The sequence below is a fragment of the Ascaphus truei genome, chromosome 2 (genome assembly GCF_040206685.1).
Source record: "Ascaphus truei isolate aAscTru1 chromosome 2, aAscTru1.hap1, whole genome shotgun sequence".
Classification (NCBI taxonomy): Eukaryota; Metazoa; Chordata; class Amphibia; order Anura; family Ascaphidae; genus Ascaphus; species Ascaphus truei.
In genome coordinates this window covers 110,245,146-110,265,816 of record NC_134484.1, presented here as the reverse complement: position 1 = coordinate 110,265,816, position 20,671 = coordinate 110,245,146, and the positions used below count along the sequence as shown (strand labels likewise).

Sequence of the window (20,671 nt, the reverse complement as noted above, 5' to 3'; positions counted from 1 at the left end):
GATACGAAACAAAGAAGAAGCAGCAAGGTGTAAAAAACAGATAGGTAGCGCTATATCCTATTGTGCAGGCAGCCTGTGATATATCCCTGAACCCCAGTCAGGTGTAGATCAGTGCAAAAATATATATCAATGGCGCTCTGCACTAACAATGTATAACATATAATAATAGTAATAAAAATATACAACCAGGAGAAACATCCACGCCACTGGTTGTATATTTTTATTACTATTATTATATGTTATACATTGTTAGTGCAGAGCGCCATTGATATATATTTTTGCAAAGAAGAAGCAGCAGTTACCTTACGGCCAGGGGCGTCAAAAACTTGTCCAAATTCTTTGGCGAATCGTCTGATGTCTTGTGTAAGATTCAACCTCTGTTCCCAGATGGGGGAAGCCCACGCCAGCGCGTCACCTGTGAGCAAAGAGATGATATACGCCACTTTGGATCTTTGGGAAGAAAAACGGGAAGGCGTTATTTCAAATTGTATGAAGCATATGTTTAGAAAGCCTCGGCATCCATAGGGATCTCCAGCATTGCGGTTAGGAGAAGGGAGTCGAAGTTCAGAAGACAAGGGGTTAACCAGCGGGGAAGAGGGAGGACCAGTGGGAATGGAAGGAGTGGGGTGTTGCACCTGTACCGTGAGAGCCAGAAGATTTTGCTGCAATAAGTCCATTCGTCGGTCACTCTGCTCAAGATATTTTTCAAGTTTGGTAAACATGCTAGCGTGCGTAGCCAAGACGTGTCCCACCTCAGTGGGGTCCATGTATGCGGGTCTGAGCATACTGTAACGCTGTGCTCACCACAAACAAGGCGGGACCCCGGGACTGAGATGGGAAGGGTGTAGACGCCACCCACAGCCACGGGGGCACGTCTGGAGTGTAGATTGGTCGAGGTAGTCGGGTCGGGGTTGGCGAAGTAAGAGTCGTTGTTATACTTGCCAAGGTCAGAGTAGGAGAGGTCCGGATCATTTAAGGTACTATTAGCCGTAGTTGTGGTTGGAGAATGGAGAGTAGTCGTTGTCCGAGTGCCGAGGTCAGGGTTGGAGAGATGTGGAGGGTCAGAGGTAGCCGGGGTCAGTATTCCAGAGAATCTATGCTCAGCCAAAGTGCCAGTGACACAGTAGAGCATATATATGCAGGACTGTCCAATCCTATGAAGAGGCAGCCTCAGCGGAAGCAGTGATTGGGCTAGGTGCAGGAGACAGGTGAATGTGCTGGAACTGATTAGCTCTGTTGCCACAGAGCTTGGGCGCGTTGCACACGCGTCACGTGCACTGATGTGTGGCGCAATCCTGAGGCGGGGCCTTCCCCCGCAGTACCTGGTGACGTCACTGGTGCGCGCTGTGCGGCCTGCGGATTATGTTTCCTTGGAAGGAGCCCCGCGCGTGAACGGAGGTAGGGCAGGAGCGCGCTGAAAACGGCGTGACTCCCGAATCCTTACAGTGTGTGTGCGTGTGTGTGTGTGTATGTATATATACGACATAATGCTAATGAATTACTCTGTTACAGAAATCACACACCCATATTTATTAAGACGTCTTAGTAAGTGCCACCGATAATAGGTATCAGAACTCGATCCATGTTTAAGCAGCAATTCTGGCTCTGTCAGGCTTACTATTGATCTGCGTGACGCAGGTTATTAAAATACTAGTAAGTTCTGTACCAGTACTTTTACCGGTAAATATATCAGGAACCAGGGGGTTCCCAGAGCTGAAAACATTGTGGTTCAGCACCAAAGACCTCCTTGTTACCATCCTGTATAAAAAAAAAAAGGAGAGGCAGTAAGGAGGATTGCTGCTTTATCTGCCATTAACTTGAATGGCAGTAAAACCCCTTATCAGAGTTTAGCAAATCTCCACCATAGAAACTCATGGATAGAAATAGAGTAGGAGGCGGTACAGTTGGGAAATAATACAATATCCAGAAATGACAGGCATTTCTGAATGCAGGTAAAACTGGAGCACACACTGAAATTGCAGTAGAGTGATCGTTATGGAGATTTGTAGTAAGCGGTGGAAAGCAAATGGTGTTCGCATTATAGAGCAGGGGTGGGCAACTCCAGTCCTCAAGATCCCCCAACAGATCAGGTTTTAAGGATATCCCAGCTTCAGATGAAGAACAGGGAACCTCGCTCTAACCACTATTACGGTATAGTGTTGATTCTGGGTGTATGTGCTACCAGGGAATTAGATGAATTGTCAAGACAAATGGGTTGTGTCAAAAGGAACACTTCCCATAAACAGAAATGCCTTTACTTGTGCTCCAGTAAAGGGATTTCTGTTTATGGGAAGTGTTCCTTTTGACACAACACATTTGTCTTGTCTATCCCAGCTTCAGCAAAGGTAGTTCAATCAGTGGCTCAGTCAAAGACTAAGACTAAGCCACTGATTTAGCCACCTGTGCTGAAGCAGGGCTATCCTGAAAACCTGTTGGGGGTTGGGGGGGTCTTAAAGACTGGAGTTGAGCACCACTGCTTTGGAGGATGGAAATGAGGAAGGGAAAGGGAGAACCTCATAGACTAGAGCAGGAGAGCGCAAACTTTTGCAGCTGCGCCCCCGCCCCACTGCTTGCTGCCTCCGGTGCTCGCCACCCTTACCTCTGTTCCTGGCTTGCCATGGAGACGGGCATCAAATGACGCCGCGGGGTCATGAGACGTCACGTCACATGACCCCTGACTCCGCGTTGCTATGGCGACGTGTCAACACAGCCGTCTGAATCTCGGTAAGTTGAGTTTGCAGAGGCCGCACGCGATCCCCTGGCATTTACTTGAAATGCCGTGGGGAAGAGAGCGGTGCCTCTGCAACCGCCGCGCCCCCCGAGAAAAATCTTGCGCCACCCCAGTTTGCTCACCCCTGGACTACAGGTTATTAGTCTGGGCTCAGTAAGGGGCACACGTTTATGAGAATTAAAGTGAAAACGGCTTTAAATGGCTGCTCGTTGGCATTAATGTGAGAAAATATATTTTAGCTTGCATCTAAGTACTATCATTTCAGGGTAATGCATATGTATGTACAGTATATAATTGTATTTATTTAGCGCCATTAGTGTACACAGGTTTACTGAACACATTTAATACTATAATGGAATTACATATATTGTGTAGGCCTCGCACGACCGTAACCACACAGTGTCCCAAACACCTGGTCCACACCCTGGTGAGGTTTTCCCACACAGTACTGATGTGCCCTGGGCACCTAACCCCCGGTGTCAACAGGAGCCAAAATCCACCCCAATGTGTGCGGTAGCGCTACCCACAGGAAGTGTGGGTTATGGTTGGTGCACTTGATGATCTTGATACCTGCAGCGTGCTGCGGCACCCGCTACCACCAGCTGATGAAAGGGGCCCGTCTGGTCCCATGCCATCTCCGTCAGCGATGGCATCTACCTCTACGTGGGGTGGACTCCGGCTGGGGGGTCCCACCGTGAAAAGAGTCTCTTATCTTGGGGTGGTCTTCTGGTCCACTGTGCGGCGTCGCTGTGTCCCTGACAATATAGGCTCTAATTGGGCAGTGTCCCTATCTAAGGGGCCTGTCCCTAAAGCAGCCACAATCTGTTTGGGTCTAATCCAGGAAAGCACCACTCCCTGGACACTACCTTCTTTGTCCGCGATCCCCTTCCGAGTGGTGTGCAGAGTGCGCCAAATGTATCTCGTCTGGTGCAGGGGATTCTGGCAGCCCTATCGGCTATTGGCCGGCATGTAATCCACAGCCCCGTTGGCTTGTGGGGCTTGTAGTCCCCCTGCGGATCTAAGCTGTAATGGCCGTCGCTATTGGTGCACCTTGCGTGTGTGCGCGTTTCCACTGCGCATGCGTGGCTGATTAAAGATGGCGGCGCCCAGCAAAGGGAGCCGCCACAGACCTCCGGCGACACGGTCGCCCCTCCAACCCCCGCAGCACTCCTGCATCCTCCCCCGCACGCCACCGGCCCCTGCCCTAGCCGCAGCCACATCCAAGGTAAGGGCAGCCAGGGGGGACCTGGCCACATATATATTTTTTGCTTATTTTAATATATGCAGCCTTTAATTACCTTTGTTGATAACGAATTACCTAAGCTGCCATTTGATTCGTTCACTAAATGGCTGCCTTCCAGTTTCAATAAATCCTTCAGTTAGTATAACTTACCAGCTTCAATATATTCTTATATTACTACGGTAACATTATCTATTATTACAGTTTGCAGCTCAAACTGCTGGGAATATTGGCAACAAATTATCACAAATCGCAAAGTGTTGCAAATATCTTGCACAGTTGGGGAGGTGTGCTAAAACCTGCTATAGAAACCAAAGGATGCTCAGTATATTAAAACTCACAAAAAATGGCATGTTGAGTTGAAGAAAAAACAAATGCAGTAATTATTATCTAATACTACATAACTGATTTATTTAAAAAAAAACACATATAGGAAATTGCATAGATTGCTCCTTTAACGTGTATCTTCAATGCCAAATAATGTAAGGTTAAGTCCTGTTTTCGCCCAGAAAGAGCAGAGAGAAGGAAGAAGAGAGCGATACCTTTTAACACACCTGAACACTCTGTGCAAGAGGACTCCATTTCATGTATGTTATGTTCAGTACTGTTAAGTTTGAAATGTACTTTTTGATAGCATTTGATGAGTGTTTAATTGAGTGTTAATGTTTGAAGATCTTACTTAGGTGATGCCAGACTCCATTCCACAGGCAGAATTGTAAATGAACTCTTTAAGGAAGCAAAAGAGCATGGAGCTGTCCCGGTAGAAGAAGCCTCTGAAAATGTTTATAAAGCTAAAGTAAGTGCTCTTGAAACATAGTAAATTGTTTTGTATAATATATCCAGTCTAAGCCAGATTTACGGTACGGGAAACTGCTTGCACTCGCTGTTCAATGGCGATAATTCTATAAAGCTGTATGCAACGCTTAGCTTAGTAAATTATTTTTTACAGGATAGGAAAGAGGGGGTCCTTGGAGCTGAAGAACACTATTTTTGTCTCCGGGGACCCTGGTTCTCGAGATACTTTCCGGGAGGTTACCGGGGTTTAATTTCCCTCCAGGAGAAACAAAATGGCTGCCATATATTCCTAGCGGTTGCAGCTTCCTATTGGACTGCCGTTTGAATCAACTTTAAAAACCAGGAAGTAATATCAGTAACTTCACTGGTAAGTATCGAGGGAACCTGGGGTTCACCAGAGCAGAAAATAGCACAGTTCAGCTCTGGAGCATCCTTTAGTTCCAATACTGTAATAAAAAAATAATGAGGTGTTAGTTAGGGGGAATTGTAACTTTATGATTACTCAAAATGCATCTAAAGCAGTACTTGGGGTGCATGTTTTTACACTGAAACTCACTATAAAGCTAAGATGATAAAATGTATGTTATAAATGCTTACAAATGTTGAAGTTTATCTACTACTCACAGCGCAACACCAAGCCTTCATATCTCACAGCTCCCCACCCTACCTACAATATCTCACAGTTCACCACCCTGCCTACAATATCTCACAGCTCACCACCCTGCCTATCATATCTCACCGCTCACAACCCTGCCTACAATATCTCACAGCTCACCACCCTGCCTATCATATCTCACCGCTCACAACCCTGCCTACAATATCTCACAGCTCACCACCCTGCCTATCATATCTCACCGCTCACAACCCTGCCTACCATATCTCACCGCTCACAACCCTACCTTCCATATCTCATAGCTCACCACCCTGCCTTCCATATCTCCCAGCTCACCACCCTGCCTTCCATATCTCACAGCTCACCACCCTGCCTTCCATATCTCACAGCTTACCTCATTCCCTCTGCATTTCACAATCCAGTTGCTGCTTTTGAACATGAAAACAGATTTTCATCTGGCGCTCATGTGGCAGTGTGGCCCAGATACAACACGCTAATTACCGTTAATAGTTAATAAAATACAACAACAAATAAAATGCAATAAAATATGTAATAAAAGGTAAAACAACCAGTTTTATGCAGCTCGACCTTCACTGGACCTTCCCTCGTGGTCCTCAATAGTAGTATAGGGTGGGATATCAGGGAGCGTAGTAAACCAGGAGATACATACAATAAAAATACAAAGACAGAAAAACACACAATGGTGTAATGCTGATAATGACTTCCAGCTGGTATAGTGCACTTCAAATAAATGTGCACTCACATGAAGTAAGGATAAGTGTCTGGCTCAATGCCCCAGGGGAAGACTCCTCTAATGGCTCTCTCTAGGAGCTGGACAGCTTAGGGTTAAATCCCCCCTCTTGTCCCACGTTGCTTAGCAGACCATATGAGACAAAAATAAATAGACACAATAGTGTAGGATGTCACTAATGTATTGTAAAAAGAGCACAGTAACAAGAGGCTGCTCACATAGTAGCCCTCTGCCTGGGCATTTGTACGATACACTTCAAGGGTAAAATCCGCCGATGGAGGTGAGAGTCCCACGGGTATGCAGGCTTCTACATCGGAGTTGGTGTGCTGTCGGCTCCCTGCGTTGTTTCTCTCGCCGGCACTTCCGCGTTCCTCAACTCACGTGGTCCACGTCCACACGTGATGAAGTAGACCGTCGGGATTCTCTTGTTAGATCGCTCGCAATCAGTTTGCTTCGTCAGGGGTACTTGATTGCGTGAAGGTGCGTGTATGTATCTCCTGGTTTACTGTGCTCCCTGATATCCCGCCCTATGCTGCTTTTGAACATAACTCTGCTCACCTCCTAATTGATGTGTTGCCTTAAAGTTAAGCAAATGATACTGTTAATTAATGTTTGTGATTTCTATTAGATGTATTTTACTAATGTGTGACTTTCATTTGTTTGCTAATGGTGTTTATTCTTTATTAGTCATTTACTGGCGGTGCTTACAAATTGGGTGATTCGTCACAAAAGCCATCAGAATACATAAGTTGCAATGAACATTTTGAAAGGGGACGAGATGTAAGTGATTCCCTTTAAAAAATAATATTTGTGTTTTTCACATTTGTATCTAAACATATTTGCAAAGTCGGCCTGTTCTACCTTCACTTCATCTTGTTTGTTCTATCGTCTGCTTTCCGTCTCATGCACATTATCTGTGTGCAGCATAGTTTCTCGCATTCGTCCACTTCAACGCTTATTGAATAACCCCCCTATGTTCTCCACAGTTCAGAAATCAGTAGGCGGGAGGGGGCTGCCCATGTTCCTGACTGTCTGCCTCAGTGCTTTACATTTCAGTTGACAAAATGTGAACCCCTGTGAAAATGAAATAGCTTTCATTAGGGTTCCTTACAATCCATTTGATCTTAGATACGCTATTAGAGAGGATTGGGTTTCCACAGAATTTCACAATATAATTATAGGGTTCCTTAACCAAAACAAAGGTTGTAAACCACTGTTCTAGGAAGTACAAAACCTAGGATATTGATTGTACTGTGAATGTAGATATTTTATTCCGTTAATGTTTTGCCCAGAGGCAGTTCACAAATTGTCACTTTGATATTGATACATAGAAACCCATTCTTCAAAACATGTACAGTACACAGATATCCACTCACCATTTCCAAGTATGTAGATAATCATTTGATTTGTTCTGGATACGTTTAAACTCTGAGTACGAAATACACGAATTATTGCTTTTTTTGGTTACAAATAGAATGGTTTGCTACTTGAAAAAATAAAAATTTGGCTCCATAAACTACCTTGCCATATCATAAAATACTTGGGGACTTATTCTATGTCCGACGAAGTTGCCAATCGGGCTGTTTTCGGATTAAATTCCCCATTGAACTCAATGTATGCCTATTACTAGCAGCGAATAAACAAGCATGCTTCATTTTTGTGGTGGGTGATCAGTAAAAACATATTGCTCTGTTCATTATGGTGTGGATTATCCCACAATACTGATATCAAGAAAAGTATTGTCATAACAATATTTATCACTATAAATATCTGCATAGTAGGAAAAAAAGAATAACAAATTTAATTAATTTGAAAAAAAAAATCAGAATAAGTGTCAAAAATAAAACTGCACATTTTCCTAATTATTTAATAGTTTTGACAAAATAAAATATTTTTAAATTAATTAAATTTTTAAATAAATAAATAAAACTCCCTTACTTCCCTTATGTCTTTGTGATGGCCTGAGAGTGCCTATCCCAATTTAGCTTCTTTAACCCTGAAATATGTCCCTACTGGTAACCCTACCAAGAGCTGCAAACACCAGGTACTTACAGTCTTTGCCTACTGGATTACACCCATGGAGAGAGGCAGGCAGATAACCAGTTCTAAGGACGAAGGAACAAAGCAATAACCACAACGATACACTAGATTCAGGTACTTACAGTTAATCGAGGTAAACAAAAAGAAAGCAATAAATATATCAAGTAATAATAATCAGTAGATGACCCCTGCCAGCCGTAGACAAGTAACAGTAGCCATACTCTGCAGATAACTACAGCAATGGTGAAGCTTGGGATCTTCATCAGGCACATTTTCTTGTAGCATGTGCTGGAAGCTGATCCATGGGATTGGCGCTGGACTGCTTCGAGTGAGCTAAGTGGGGCCACAGCATGTATTCCACATAGTTGAAAAGCCATGGCCATGTGAAAATGAAGCAAACCACAACATCTTCAAGCAGATATAAAAACAGTAGTCATTCTGAGGTTGGGTCAGAGATTGTTCTCAAAAGGACATACAGTATAGCTTTCTCCACCGACTGAAACTGACCCTAGTTCATGTGATGGGCCAAGGGTACCAATCCCAGTTTAGATTCTTCACTAGGGTTCCCCTGAAGTGTGCCTTGCAAAAATCTTATCCAAATCTGTCGGTATATCAGGTCCGGCCTAAAATGGGAGGACAAAATAAATTGTTTCACCAGAATAACCTAATGCCTGTGAGGGGTTAAGGTTCCTCAAAATTAGATCAGGATTCCAGGACAGCTGCTGGGGAGAGTCCAGGCATGTCAGGGGATTGGAGAACTAATTAAGGCAGCTCCCCACAGAGGCAATTGTGTAATTTCGAATTTAGTACAATTTTATACATCTGACTCAGACATCATTTTTAACTTCAGTCTACTTTATATGTCATGTTTGTGACCCATTATAGTAGCAAAAGAGAGGTGGTTTTACAGACCCATGTGAGACATCTGAAGTGTAGAGGTGACACATTTTGAATAATACTCTCAGTAAAAAGACAGTAAAGTGACTTTAATGAACCGCTGGAGTCCATGTATCTAGGAAAAACACTGCACTACATGTATCAAAGAAGATGGGTGACCACACACTATATTTAGGCTTTTTTTTTTCTTTTGATTTTGTGTAGACCTATAAAAGAACAATATTTCCTTTGCTTAATAGCATTCACTTTACTGGTAGTATTTGCTACAACTATGTGCATTGTCAATGCATGCAATGGTTTAACTAATACATTTTTGGGGGTGTGATGGCTTTTAAAATGCACTTTGACATGTTATGCTTTGTCTGCTTTAGACGGCTTTTAGCGAATACTTCTTATTGTTGCATGTAGCAACTGTCAGATGACTTTCAAATAGTCGCACAATGCCTTGATATAATGACTCAATGACCTTATCAATTTAATGTCAAAACAATGATTTATGGCTTGTTAATCTTTCTGATAAAGTCCTATAGATGAAGGGTAGTGTCCATACAATGATTCAACTGATATCAAGTGGTGAAACTCCCTCCGTGGATGGATGAATATGTGGAAATAATTATTTCCACATATTCATCCATCCACGGAGGGAGTTTCACCACTTGATATCAGTTGAATCATTGTATGGACACTACCCTTCATCTATAGGACTTTATCAGTCATCATTGGACTTGTAAGGCGCCGGTTTCTCTTTTTTTCTGTTTATCTGTTATCTGATTGTACAATCAGTTTCTACCAGGCAGCCTAGCCCAGGCACTAAGGGACAATTTCACTAGGGTAATCCACTCACTGTTTTAACATTTAGCGCTGTTCACACCGTCTTTTTTTCCTTCCTTGTTAATCTTTCTAGCAATATTGTACATAACAGTATTCCTCTGAGCTAATTTTGCTATTCATATATGTTACCTCCTTATTTTTTATTTTTATGTGGCTCTATGAAAAAATGTATTGCTATCCCCTCCTCTCTTGCTCTCTCCCCTCCCCCTGTCTCTGTACTTATCTCATCCCTTCCCTCAGTCCAGATCTCTCCGCTTTCTCTCCCTGTCCTGATTTCTCTCCCCTCTTTCTCTGCTGTTCTCTCCCTGTGCTGATCTCTCCTCCTCGTTCTCTCTGTGCTGATCTCTATTCTCTCTCTCTCTCTCTCTCATCTCTCTCCACCCCGCCCTCTGTGCTTTTCCCCTGTGTGTGTGCTGATCTCTCTCACTTTTCCCACCCTTTCTCTGTTTCCCCCTTTTCTCTCTCACTGTTCCCCCACATTCACTCTTACTGCCCCCCTCCTTTCACTCTCACTGTTCCTCCCTTTCTCTCTCACTGTTCCCCACCCTTTCTGTCTCACTGTTCCCTCCCCCCCCATTCTGTCTCAATGTTCCCCCTCTTTCACTCTCACTGCCCCCCCCTTTCACTTTCACTGTCCATCCCTTTCACACTGTTTCCTTTCTCTCCCTCCATGATGGTTGGTAGGTGTGAAGTTGGAAAGGGTGAAAACAGACAAATATGAGCAGGGCACAGGAGATGATCAGAGGCAAAGCTAGAAATCAAAGCTGATACTTTATGTAGGGAGGAGTAGGCGAGCCTTTAATGCAAGCAGGTGAACTGCTGTATGTACAGTAGGTGATCTGGAATGGGAGGGAAAGCCAGGAGAGGAATTTAGGGATCATACATTAAATTGTTGAATGTATGTCAGCAGTACCTGATTATGCACGTAGTTAATGTGTGTGTGTGTGTGTATGTGTATATATATATATATATATATATATATATATATATATATATATATATATATATATATTATAGTGTAATTGATGAGAATACAGTTTTACTGTTAAATAGTTACATCATGCATTTAGCCTTGTGAGCTTTTGAAGGTTACATGTTCTCTGCAGTTCTTATCACTTAACTGCAATATTGATTACTCAGTCAAGGCCAATTGACAATTTCAAGGGCATTAGTCTGTTTTAGTGCCACTGACTTGTGAATTCCTGTGCAGATTTGGTGCCAATGTTATAGTGTCCATGAACTTTTTCATGTGTCTGGGAAAACTAACAGTGAAAGTCCAAATGCTTTATTTAAAAAAAAAAAAAAGTGCCTGTGTGTCTTTAGTATTATATAGTAGTTTTATACGGGACATAGGCATATCAAAGTTTCATAATATAGATTATTTAATGAGAAAATCAAAAATAATTTGTACATTACCATATTATCATTACCTTCATACACTTTCATTCTGTACTGTACGTTAAATATATTGAAAGGTAACATTGGCCTATTCTTTTCCAATAGGTTCAAATTTTGCTAAAACTCTGGAGCAATGGGTTCAGTTTAGATGATGGAGAACTGAGAGCTTACACAGATCCAATAAATTCTCAGTTTCTGGAATCCATCAAGAGAGGGTAAGCTGTATTCATTGCTTTTATGTCTAAATCTAAATTTGATATAAAAAAAAGAAGCCTTTACTTTTCTGAAAATGATTATGTAATATATATTTTAGAGTTTTTAGAGCTGCATCATTTTTATCTCACCACGAGACTACAGTATAGTATCAATTATCTTTTGTTTGGTGATGATAACTGTGCAAATTCATATATCACCCATACTCTGAATTAAGAGTTTTGTGTAAAAGATTGATTGCACCCATTCTCAAAGTTTAATCAAATTGACAGCTTCTGACTTAAACTGTGTTATTTAAATAGAATTATTATCCTGCTTTCGCACAAGCAAGCCAATGTATAAAGCGTTGCTAGAAGGAATTTTGTTGCTAAAGTGAATCACAGAAGAGTAACAATTTCACACGTCCTGGTGTACCAATGTATAAGATGGAGGTGGTATGCTGTGTGCATGTCATCTTTGTTTCACTAAGAAAACACTAAGGAATGGAGTTTGAGGCTGAGTTTGGAGGTTGTCTGTGGCGCACATATGCAAATGACATGAATAAAACAAATTGCAAGCATAAGCCACTTTTATGTGTCAGAAATGCGTCAACATTGTTGGTCAATTTCTTCTTGGTGTTAAAGCAAATGCAAATAGAAGCAAACAATTCTTAATGCATTCATATGTACAGTAGAGGCAACTCTTATTCGAACAAAAACCAGTGGCAATTCCCCAAAAAACCCAGGAAACACCCAGGTACATTCTGAATACATGCCTTAAACTTTCCTTAAACTAGCCCCAGCATTTCTGCATTGATTAATGGCCTATCAGATTAACAGCGGGGGTCCCTGGCAGTCCCATTCAAACTGAATTGGACTGCCAGGGATCCCTGCTGTGTTAATCCTATGGGTCGTTAGTCAATGCAGAAATGCCTTAAACGTGCCTCAAACTACCCCAGAACATACCCAGCACATACCCAGCACATACCCAGAATTTAACCCGGCTAGTTTACGGCAAATGTTAGAATAAACGTTGCCTCTACTGTATGATCATGACACACGCCATACAAAGTATAAGAAAACATAATAATGACACACCAACATATGCTTCTAATGATTATAGGATATAACAATTCTTTTTTGATGCAATACACTCTTATTCAAATCATTTTTAAAACTCAAGTATTTATACATAGCCCCTATTGTCTGTCGCTTGTATTAGGTAAGAGTAGTTGCACACAGTCCTGCTAGTGCTTGTGGCTTTTGCACATAACATGCTGAAAATATGATATATACAGTATGCGCCTGATTTGTACAGTAAAATGGATTTTTTTGGAGGAGGGAGGACAGAGTTTTGCATGTTACACAAGGATATCCTAAGTTGGACACAGTAACCACTGTGATTTTCTTTAACTGTTCCACGTATATTTTTTACTATGAAAATATAGAATATCTATAGCACAGACACTGTGCATTATGGAAAGGGCAAATTATTGAATAAACTCCTTATGATATATATATATATATATATATATATATATATATATATATTTATATATATATTTATATATACTGTATATGTTTTCCATAGAGTAACTATGCCATCAACATATATAGCAAATAGTTAATCAGTGCCCCTGGCTGCTCTGACATGATCAAGCTTCTAAGATTCATTCAGAAATTAATTCATTCATCTTGCAGTTCAAAGCAGTTTTGTAGATGGGCAAAAACGCAAAGCTTAAAATTTCAGCAGTATTGTACCAGACTTACTTGTCTCCCTACTTGGCCTAATGGTAGCACATGCCTTCCAGGCAACACAAGCTCATCTTATCCACCTGGTACAAAAACCGGCTCATACACTTTTTTTTTTGTTCAAGAATCAGAACTGGGTTCTCCTCTGGTGCTGAACTTTACTATTCCTGGCAACCAGGATCCCTGATTCCTGAGATATTTAACTTTTTATGTGCTGGTAAAGTAACATTAAGGAAGCCCACCATTGTTATCCAATGGGAAGTCCCATTGTCATGCTTTGATGACATTGTAGCTTCTTAGTGGCCTGTGCAAGTGAGGCTTGGTGGTAGACATATCGATTTCCCAAAAGGGACCAGAAACACCGGCACTTAAAAAGGTAAACATCTTGGCAAACAGGGGTTCCTGGAGCTAAAACTACCCTTCGGGTGCCTAATGACATAGCTAGCACATAATAGGGCCTGGCACTGTATGGGCCCCATGATGTAGTAGCTACAGTATTTGCTAGTTTTCTAGAGGAGATTGCATTCTACGCCCTTGTGGCCTGCAAATGGATGCAAAAGAGGAGAATTTTTCTGCTTCATCATCAGTAATGCTGCGTGATTGCAATGTGTACGCCCTCCGGTACTCAAAGGGTTTCTCTCAGATATGTTGAACATTTGTAAAATAATTTAAAAACCTAACCTGCTTGTTAGTCGTTGTACCTATAACACAGGGTCAGAAAATAATTTCTTTGGATATCTTTTGTTTTTCATAGAGAAATTCCCATGGAGCTTCAGCGATTGGTTCATGGAAGACAGGTCAATTTAGACATGGAAGACCATCAGGATCAGAAATATGTTAAACCAAGGTTAAAATTCAAGGCTTTTAGCGGAGAAGGACAAAAGCTTGGAAGGTATAAAATGTAATTTAAAAAAAATATATTTCCAGTATGATTTATGACATCGATTTATCAGTGTCATTGAAGTAAGACCGTATTGCGGAAACCTCATGTTTAAGAATGACACAAAGTTTCAAATTCAGCAACAAAATGAAGGTTACAGAAACGAACTGATTTATAGATGTACAGTAGCAAGCGTTATTGTTTCCACTGGCACGTTGTAGCGGGATCAGGGCCGGACTTTGACTTTCTGAGGCCCTAAACTGTGTCAAGTTCAAGAAGCCCCAAAAATTAGAAATAGATTTATTATTCTTAGTAAAGGGACCATAGAAAATATAAACATGAAACTGAAATGAATGAAAGCATTATAATAGCATTGTTATATACAAAGGTGACGATGTAACGCTAAAATGAACAGTGTTTGCACATCACATTCATTTTAATGTTAAAATATTGTCTTTAATGATTTTTGGAGAGCAAAGTCATTGATGATTTCTTCAAATGATAAGCTGCGATGTTTGTCACTTTTGGTGCACATGATGCTTAGGGTTATATTTGAATGAAAATGTCCATATTTATAGAGAATCTTCTTTTTCACATATCTTCTTTATTTATCATCCAATTTTAAAACTTGAAATGCATACATTTGTTTTTCTATTTTTAAGGTCCCTCATGAGGCTCTTAGCGGTAGCTTAATTAGCTTATGCGTAAATCCGGCACTGAGCGGGACACACACAAAGCGCCAGCAGAAGAAGACACCGTTGTGAAATGATTAGCGCGAACAAAAAAGGGGCGTGGTTTACACGTTATTGCGTGCCAGCGGGGGCAATAACGCCGGCTATATCTGTACATGCAATATTGTACTGTTTATCAAACAAATATTTTGTATTAGGTTCTCTGTGCGCTAACACAACATATACCTACTTACCATACAGATCAGTACTTTGTGTACGCACTGGCAAACTGTTAAAACACCAGTAGAGATCACCAGCATAGTAGTCTTAACTGTTTAATGTAACTTTACAACACAGAGGTAGATCTGCTGTTATTGTTTACCTTGATGCGGGAGCTTCTGAAGTAATTTTTGGTACATAAAACCACTGGTTGAGCAATATTTTGGGGGATTTAATAACTGCTGGATAAACAGCGCTGAAAATTGTTGTAATAGTCAGTGGAGCGTATTGACTTGGCCTGAATGATCTAAAGACCAAACATTTGTCTCCAGTGCCAGCATACTACAAATGCTACAAAATACAACACTTCTAGCAACAGTATAGTTAATTACAAATTAACTCTTAAAGCATCCATGTTTTAGCATTCAAACTTTAGTTCCTTACACATTAAAGGAGCAATTCGTGTTTTTTTTTAAAGTGGGTTTGAAGCAGGGGATCCCCGGAGATGAACCGCGTTAATTGCAGCTCTGGGGACCTCCTGCTTTCTGAGATACAGACCTCCAAAAGGGCTGCCATTTTCTTGGCAAAGTTTAAAGCTCCCGCGTCACATGGGCCAATAGGAAGCCGAACCTGATGACGTCACATCTTCCTATTGGCTCGCACAGAGCTTTGAAACTGTGCCATTACGAGAACCCTGCTAGTGAAGTGGCTAGCGGCATTCCCTTCGCAGGAAGCAGGGAGTCCCCGGAGCTGAAATGAATGGTTCATCTCCGGAGACCCCCTGCTTCAATCTATGTAAAATAAATAAATCAATTAAAAATAAAACCACCTTCTTGGAATGCCGCTTTAATACTGGTAGTACTGTAGAAACAAAATAGATCCAGTAATGACAATATGACACTGACAATATCCTTATGCGCTATGTGTTTCGCAGCCATTTGTTGAATTTGAATATATTTGTTTGCACAGTTAATCTTGTATGTAACACTGACAAACTTTTTTTTTATTTATATATATGTAAATGAGCAGCCTTACTCCAGAAATAATTAGTACACCTTCCTCTCCTGAAGAAGAACACAAGGCATTTCTTAATACAGAGGTTGAACTTGATCAACATGGGCAAACAACAAAAATTCAGATAAGACTAGCTGATGGAAGTCGTTTGATACAAAGATTTAACCTCACACACAGGTAAGAACAAATACAGTCATACACCTTTCTACAGTTTGTTATAGATTACCTGAAACTAGAAGGATGGTACTGTAACTTGACTGCTCACTACTTATGAGCAGTAATCTGTATTGTGGGGCTTCTTTGAAGAGTGACAAAAGATACAGATTTGTCCAACCAGCATAAAATAATCTGTTTCAATCACTTCAGGCAACCTGCCACCTAAACGATCTAAAACCCATGTGTTCCTCTGTTTTCTTGCTCTTCTTTTAGCAAACCAAACAAAAACATTTCATTAAAAAGGCAGTTTAAATGTGCACCATATAATTGGCGGAATAATTACCTTACCTATTAAACAAGTCTAGGATCTTTGTCTTATACTGTATAATATAGTCTATTTCCTTTGCAGACATTTGTATTGTATTGTATGTCTTTATTTATATAGCGCCATTAATGTACATAGCGCTTCACAGTAGTAATACATGGGGTAATCAAATAAATAACAGATAATATAAATAACAGATCATGGGAATAAGTGCTTTAGACATAAAAGTAACATTTCGGAAGAGGAGTCCCTGCCCCGAGGAGCTTACAGTCTAATTGGTAGGTAGAACGTACAGAGACAGTAGGAGGGAGTTCTGGTAAGTGCGTCTGCAGGGGGCCAAGCTTTATGTATCGTGTTCAGAATATCCACAGTGCTATTCATATGCTTCTTTAAGCAAGTGTGTCTTAAGGTGGGTCTTAAAGGTGGATAGAGAGGGTGCTAGTCGGGTACTGAGGGGAAGGGCATTCCAGAGGTGTGGGGCAGAAAGTGAGAAAGGTTTAAGGCGGGAGAGGGCTTTAGATACAAAGGGGGTAGAAAGAAGACATCCTTGAGAAGAACGCAAGAGTCTGGATGGTGCATAACGAGAAATTAGTGATGAGATGTAAGGAGAGGCAGAAGAGTGTAAAGATTTAAAAGTGAGGAGAAGAATGGAATGTGAGATGCGGGATTTGATCGGAAGCCAGGAGAGGGATTTCATGAGGGGAGATGCAGAGACAGATCTAGGAAAGAGTAGAGTGATTCTGGCAGCAGCGTTTAGGATAGATTGTAGGGGAGACAGGTGAGAGGCAGGAAGGCCGGACAGCAGGAGGTTACAGTAATGAAGACGGGAGAGAATGAGGGCCTGAGTCAGAGTTTTAGCAGTCGAGCAACAGAGGAAAGGGCGTATCTTTGTTATATTGCGGAGGAAAAAGCGACAAGTTTTAGAAATGTTTTGAATGTGAGGGGCGAATGTGAGAGAGGAGTCGAATATGACCCCTAGGCAGCGTGCTTGGGCTACTGGGTGAATGATTGTAGGTCCAACAGTAATGTGGAAGGAGGTAGTAGGGCCAGGTTTGGGAGGAAGTATGAGGAGCTCTGTTTTAGCCATGTTGAGTTTAAGGCGGCGGAGGGCCATCCAGGATGATATAGCAGAGAGACTTTCAGAAACTTTGGTTTGTACAGCAGGTGTAAGGACAGGTGTTGAAAAGTATATTTGTGTGTCGTCGGCATAGAGGTGATATTTAAACCCAAAAGATGTTATTAGGTCACCTAGAGAGAGTGTGTACAGAGAAAAGAGAAGAGGTCCCAGGACAGAGCCCTGGGGTACCCCCACAGAGAGATCAATAGAGGAGGAGGAGGTGTTAGCAGAAGAGACACTGAAAGTACGATGGGAGAGGTAGGATGAGATCCAGGATAGAGCTTTGTTCCGAATACCTAGAGTATGGAGAATGTGGAGGAGAAGAGGGTGGTCCACTGTGTCAAATGCTGCAGAGAGGTCGAGTAATATGAGCAGAGTGTAATGACCTCTGTCTTTGGCAGCATGGAGGTCGTCAGTTATTTTAGTGAGGGCTGTTTCGGTGGAGTGAGCAGAGCGGAAGCCAGATTGTAGAGGGTCTAGGAGAGAATAGGTGTTGAGAAAATGGAGCAAGCGAGAGAATACAAGACGTTCAAGGAGTTTAGAGGCAAAAGGCAGGAGGGAGACAGGTCGATAGTTAGAAAGACAGGTAGGGTCAAGCTTGTTGTTCTTGAGTAATGGTATGACTGTTGCATGTTTGAAGGAGGATGGAAAGGTTCCAGAGCAGAGGGAGGAGTTAAAAATGTGTGTGAGCGTAGGGATTATAGTAGGAGCAAGAGGTTTTAGGAGATGGGAGGGAATGGGGTCAAGAGGGCAAGTGGTAGAGGGAGAGGAGGCGATCAACAGCGACACATCCTCCTCTGAGACAGTGGAAAAAGAGTCAAGGAAGGCAGGAGGAGAGTTAGGAAGAGGTGTTGGATGGGAGGAAGAAACAGAGGGGATGTTCTGCCGTATGGATTCCACCTTTTCCTTAAAATAGTCAGCAAAGTCCTGAGCGGAGATGGAGGAAGGAGAGGCAGCTGAGGGTGGTTTGAGTAGAGTATCAAAGACAGAGAACAGTCGGCGTGGGTTAGACTTGTGCATGTTGATTAGTGCAAAAAAATAGGCTTGTTTAGCTTGCGAGAGGGCAGAGTTGAAACAGGATAGCATAAATTTGTAGTGAAGGAAGTCTGCGAGAGTGTGAGACTTCCTCCAGAGGCGTTCAGAGGAACGAGTGGAGGAACGCAGCATGCGCGTGTGGGAGTTTAGCCAGGGTCTAGGGTTAGAAGGGCGAGTGCGGCAGAGAGAAAGCGGGGCATGTAGATCAAGAGACGAGGACAAGGCAGAGTTGTCGTTCCTGACCAGGTTGTCAGGGTCTGTAGCAGAGCTGAGAGAGGAGAGGGTGGAGCTTAAAGTGGACTCAAAGTCAGGTAAGTGAATAGAGCGCAGGTTTCTGCAGAACCGGGGGGTAGATGGAGGTGGCGAAGGGGAGAAGCGAGATAGAGAGAATGAGATGAGGTGATGGTCAGAGAGAGGAAAAGGGGAAATGGAGAAATCAGAGAGAGAAAAGTTTTTAGTGAAAACCAGGTCTAAGTAGTGACCATCCTTGTGGGTGCTGGCTGCAGTCCACTGTTGAAGGCCAAAAGAAGAGGTTAGAGAAATAAAGCGGGAAGCCCAAGGGAGAGAGGGGTCATCAATGTGGCAATTGAAGTCCCCAAGGAGAAGAACAGGGGAGTCTGAGGAGAGAAAGAAAGAGAGCCAGGATTCAAAGTGAGAGAGAAAGGCAGAAGGGGAATGAGTAGAGGTAGGTGGGCGATAGATGACCGCCACATGGACCGGGAGAGGAGAGAAGATCTGGACAGTGTGAGCCTCAAAGGAGGGAAAAGCAAGAGAGGGGGGAATAGGAAGGGTTCGGTAACGGCAGAGAGAGGAGAGCAGGAGCCCCACGCCTCCACCCCTGCCATCAGGGCGCGGAGTGTGGGAGAAGGAAAGGCCACCGTAGGAGAGGGAAGCTTCCAGAGCAGAGTCAGACTGAGTGAGCCAGGTCTCAGTTATAGCAAAGAGAAGCAGGGAGTGAGAGAGAAAGAAGTCATGCACAGAGAGGAACTTGTTAGAAAGGGAGCGAGCATTCCAAAGGGCACAGGAGAAAGGGAGAGAGGAGGGAGGGTGGCAGGGGATGGGTATGAGGTTGGAGGGGTTAACACCAGAAGGAGTAGAGATTGCATTTGGCACGAGAGCAAGTAGAAATAAGGCAGGGACCAGGATTGGGAGAGATATCCCCAGAAGCAAGGAGGAGAAGCATGGATAGAAAGAGGATGTGTGAGGATGATTTGTAGGGGTGTGTTTTAGTGTAGGGGATATAGCTGTGTGGTGTCAGAGGACGCAGGTAAGAAAGGAGTTCATGTGAGCTGAGAAGTGGTGAGGGAAGGAGAGATGGAGATATATGAATAGAGTTAGAGACATACTGAGGCTGGAGGTTGTCATTTAAAATGACAAGATCTACACCTGTGTGTTTGCTAGTTTTAAACAATCATCCATCATCTCACCTCATTCGTCAGGTATTTTTCTGATGCTTAAAAAAGCTTTAGAGTGTTTTGTTATATATTTTACTCCAATGGAATGCTCAACTTTCAAAACATTTTAATAACATTTAATGTACTGTGTATACAGTATATAGTCTATAAATATTCCTAAAAAGGTTTTACATGTATTTTACTAATTTCATCTTAAGAACTCTTTTTCAATTTTATTTTTAAACAGATTTGAATAAATATTTTTCATTTAATTTCATCTGTTCGCCTGTCAGGAAAGATGTCATCAGAGTCAGCAAGTAATATTAAGAGGTAAACAATGTGTGAGAAGTTCAGTAGTAGTCCAGGATAGATCCTTTTTAAATTTGTCAAGGTAAGCAATAAAATTTTACTTAAAGGCTATGAGAATGATTGAAGTTAAAGCTAGTCGGGTGTTGATTTAAAATAATTAATGTCAATATTGGAGTTTGTTTTTCTTAACACCGGGGCCTTTAAAAATTAAATTAAATCCAGTTATGTTATACATTTTAACCAATATTAACAGGATAAACTATGAAAAAATAATGACATAAAGTGTGTGTGTGTGTGAATATATGTACACAT

The 20,671-nt window shown here is 42.0% G+C and overlaps 1 protein-coding gene across 3 annotated transcripts in view; it reads left to right on the top strand.

Annotated features, from left to right (window-relative positions):
* Positions 1 to 20,671, top strand: part of UBXN2B (UBX domain protein 2B) — a 47,195-nt gene that overhangs the window by 20,935 nt on the left and 5,589 nt on the right. Inside the window, exons 3-8 of one of the 3 annotated variants that reach the window (XR_012798299.1) lie at positions 4,644 to 4,767; positions 6,818 to 6,910; positions 11,402 to 11,511; positions 13,994 to 14,131; positions 16,039 to 16,200; positions 20,344 to 20,441. Coding sequence is in view for 1 of the 3 variants with exons in the window: in XM_075584095.1 (XP_075440210.1) it covers positions 4,644 to 4,767; positions 6,818 to 6,910; positions 11,402 to 11,511; positions 13,994 to 14,131; positions 16,039 to 16,200 (627 nt within the window). In the remaining 2 variants the exon portion in view is untranslated. Of the gene's footprint in view, positions 1 to 4,643; positions 4,768 to 6,817; positions 6,911 to 11,401; positions 11,512 to 13,993; positions 14,132 to 16,038; positions 16,201 to 20,297; positions 20,442 to 20,671 lie in introns of all 3 variants that reach the window. The other 2 variants (XR_012798300.1, XM_075584095.1) reach the window with 2 other exon arrangements.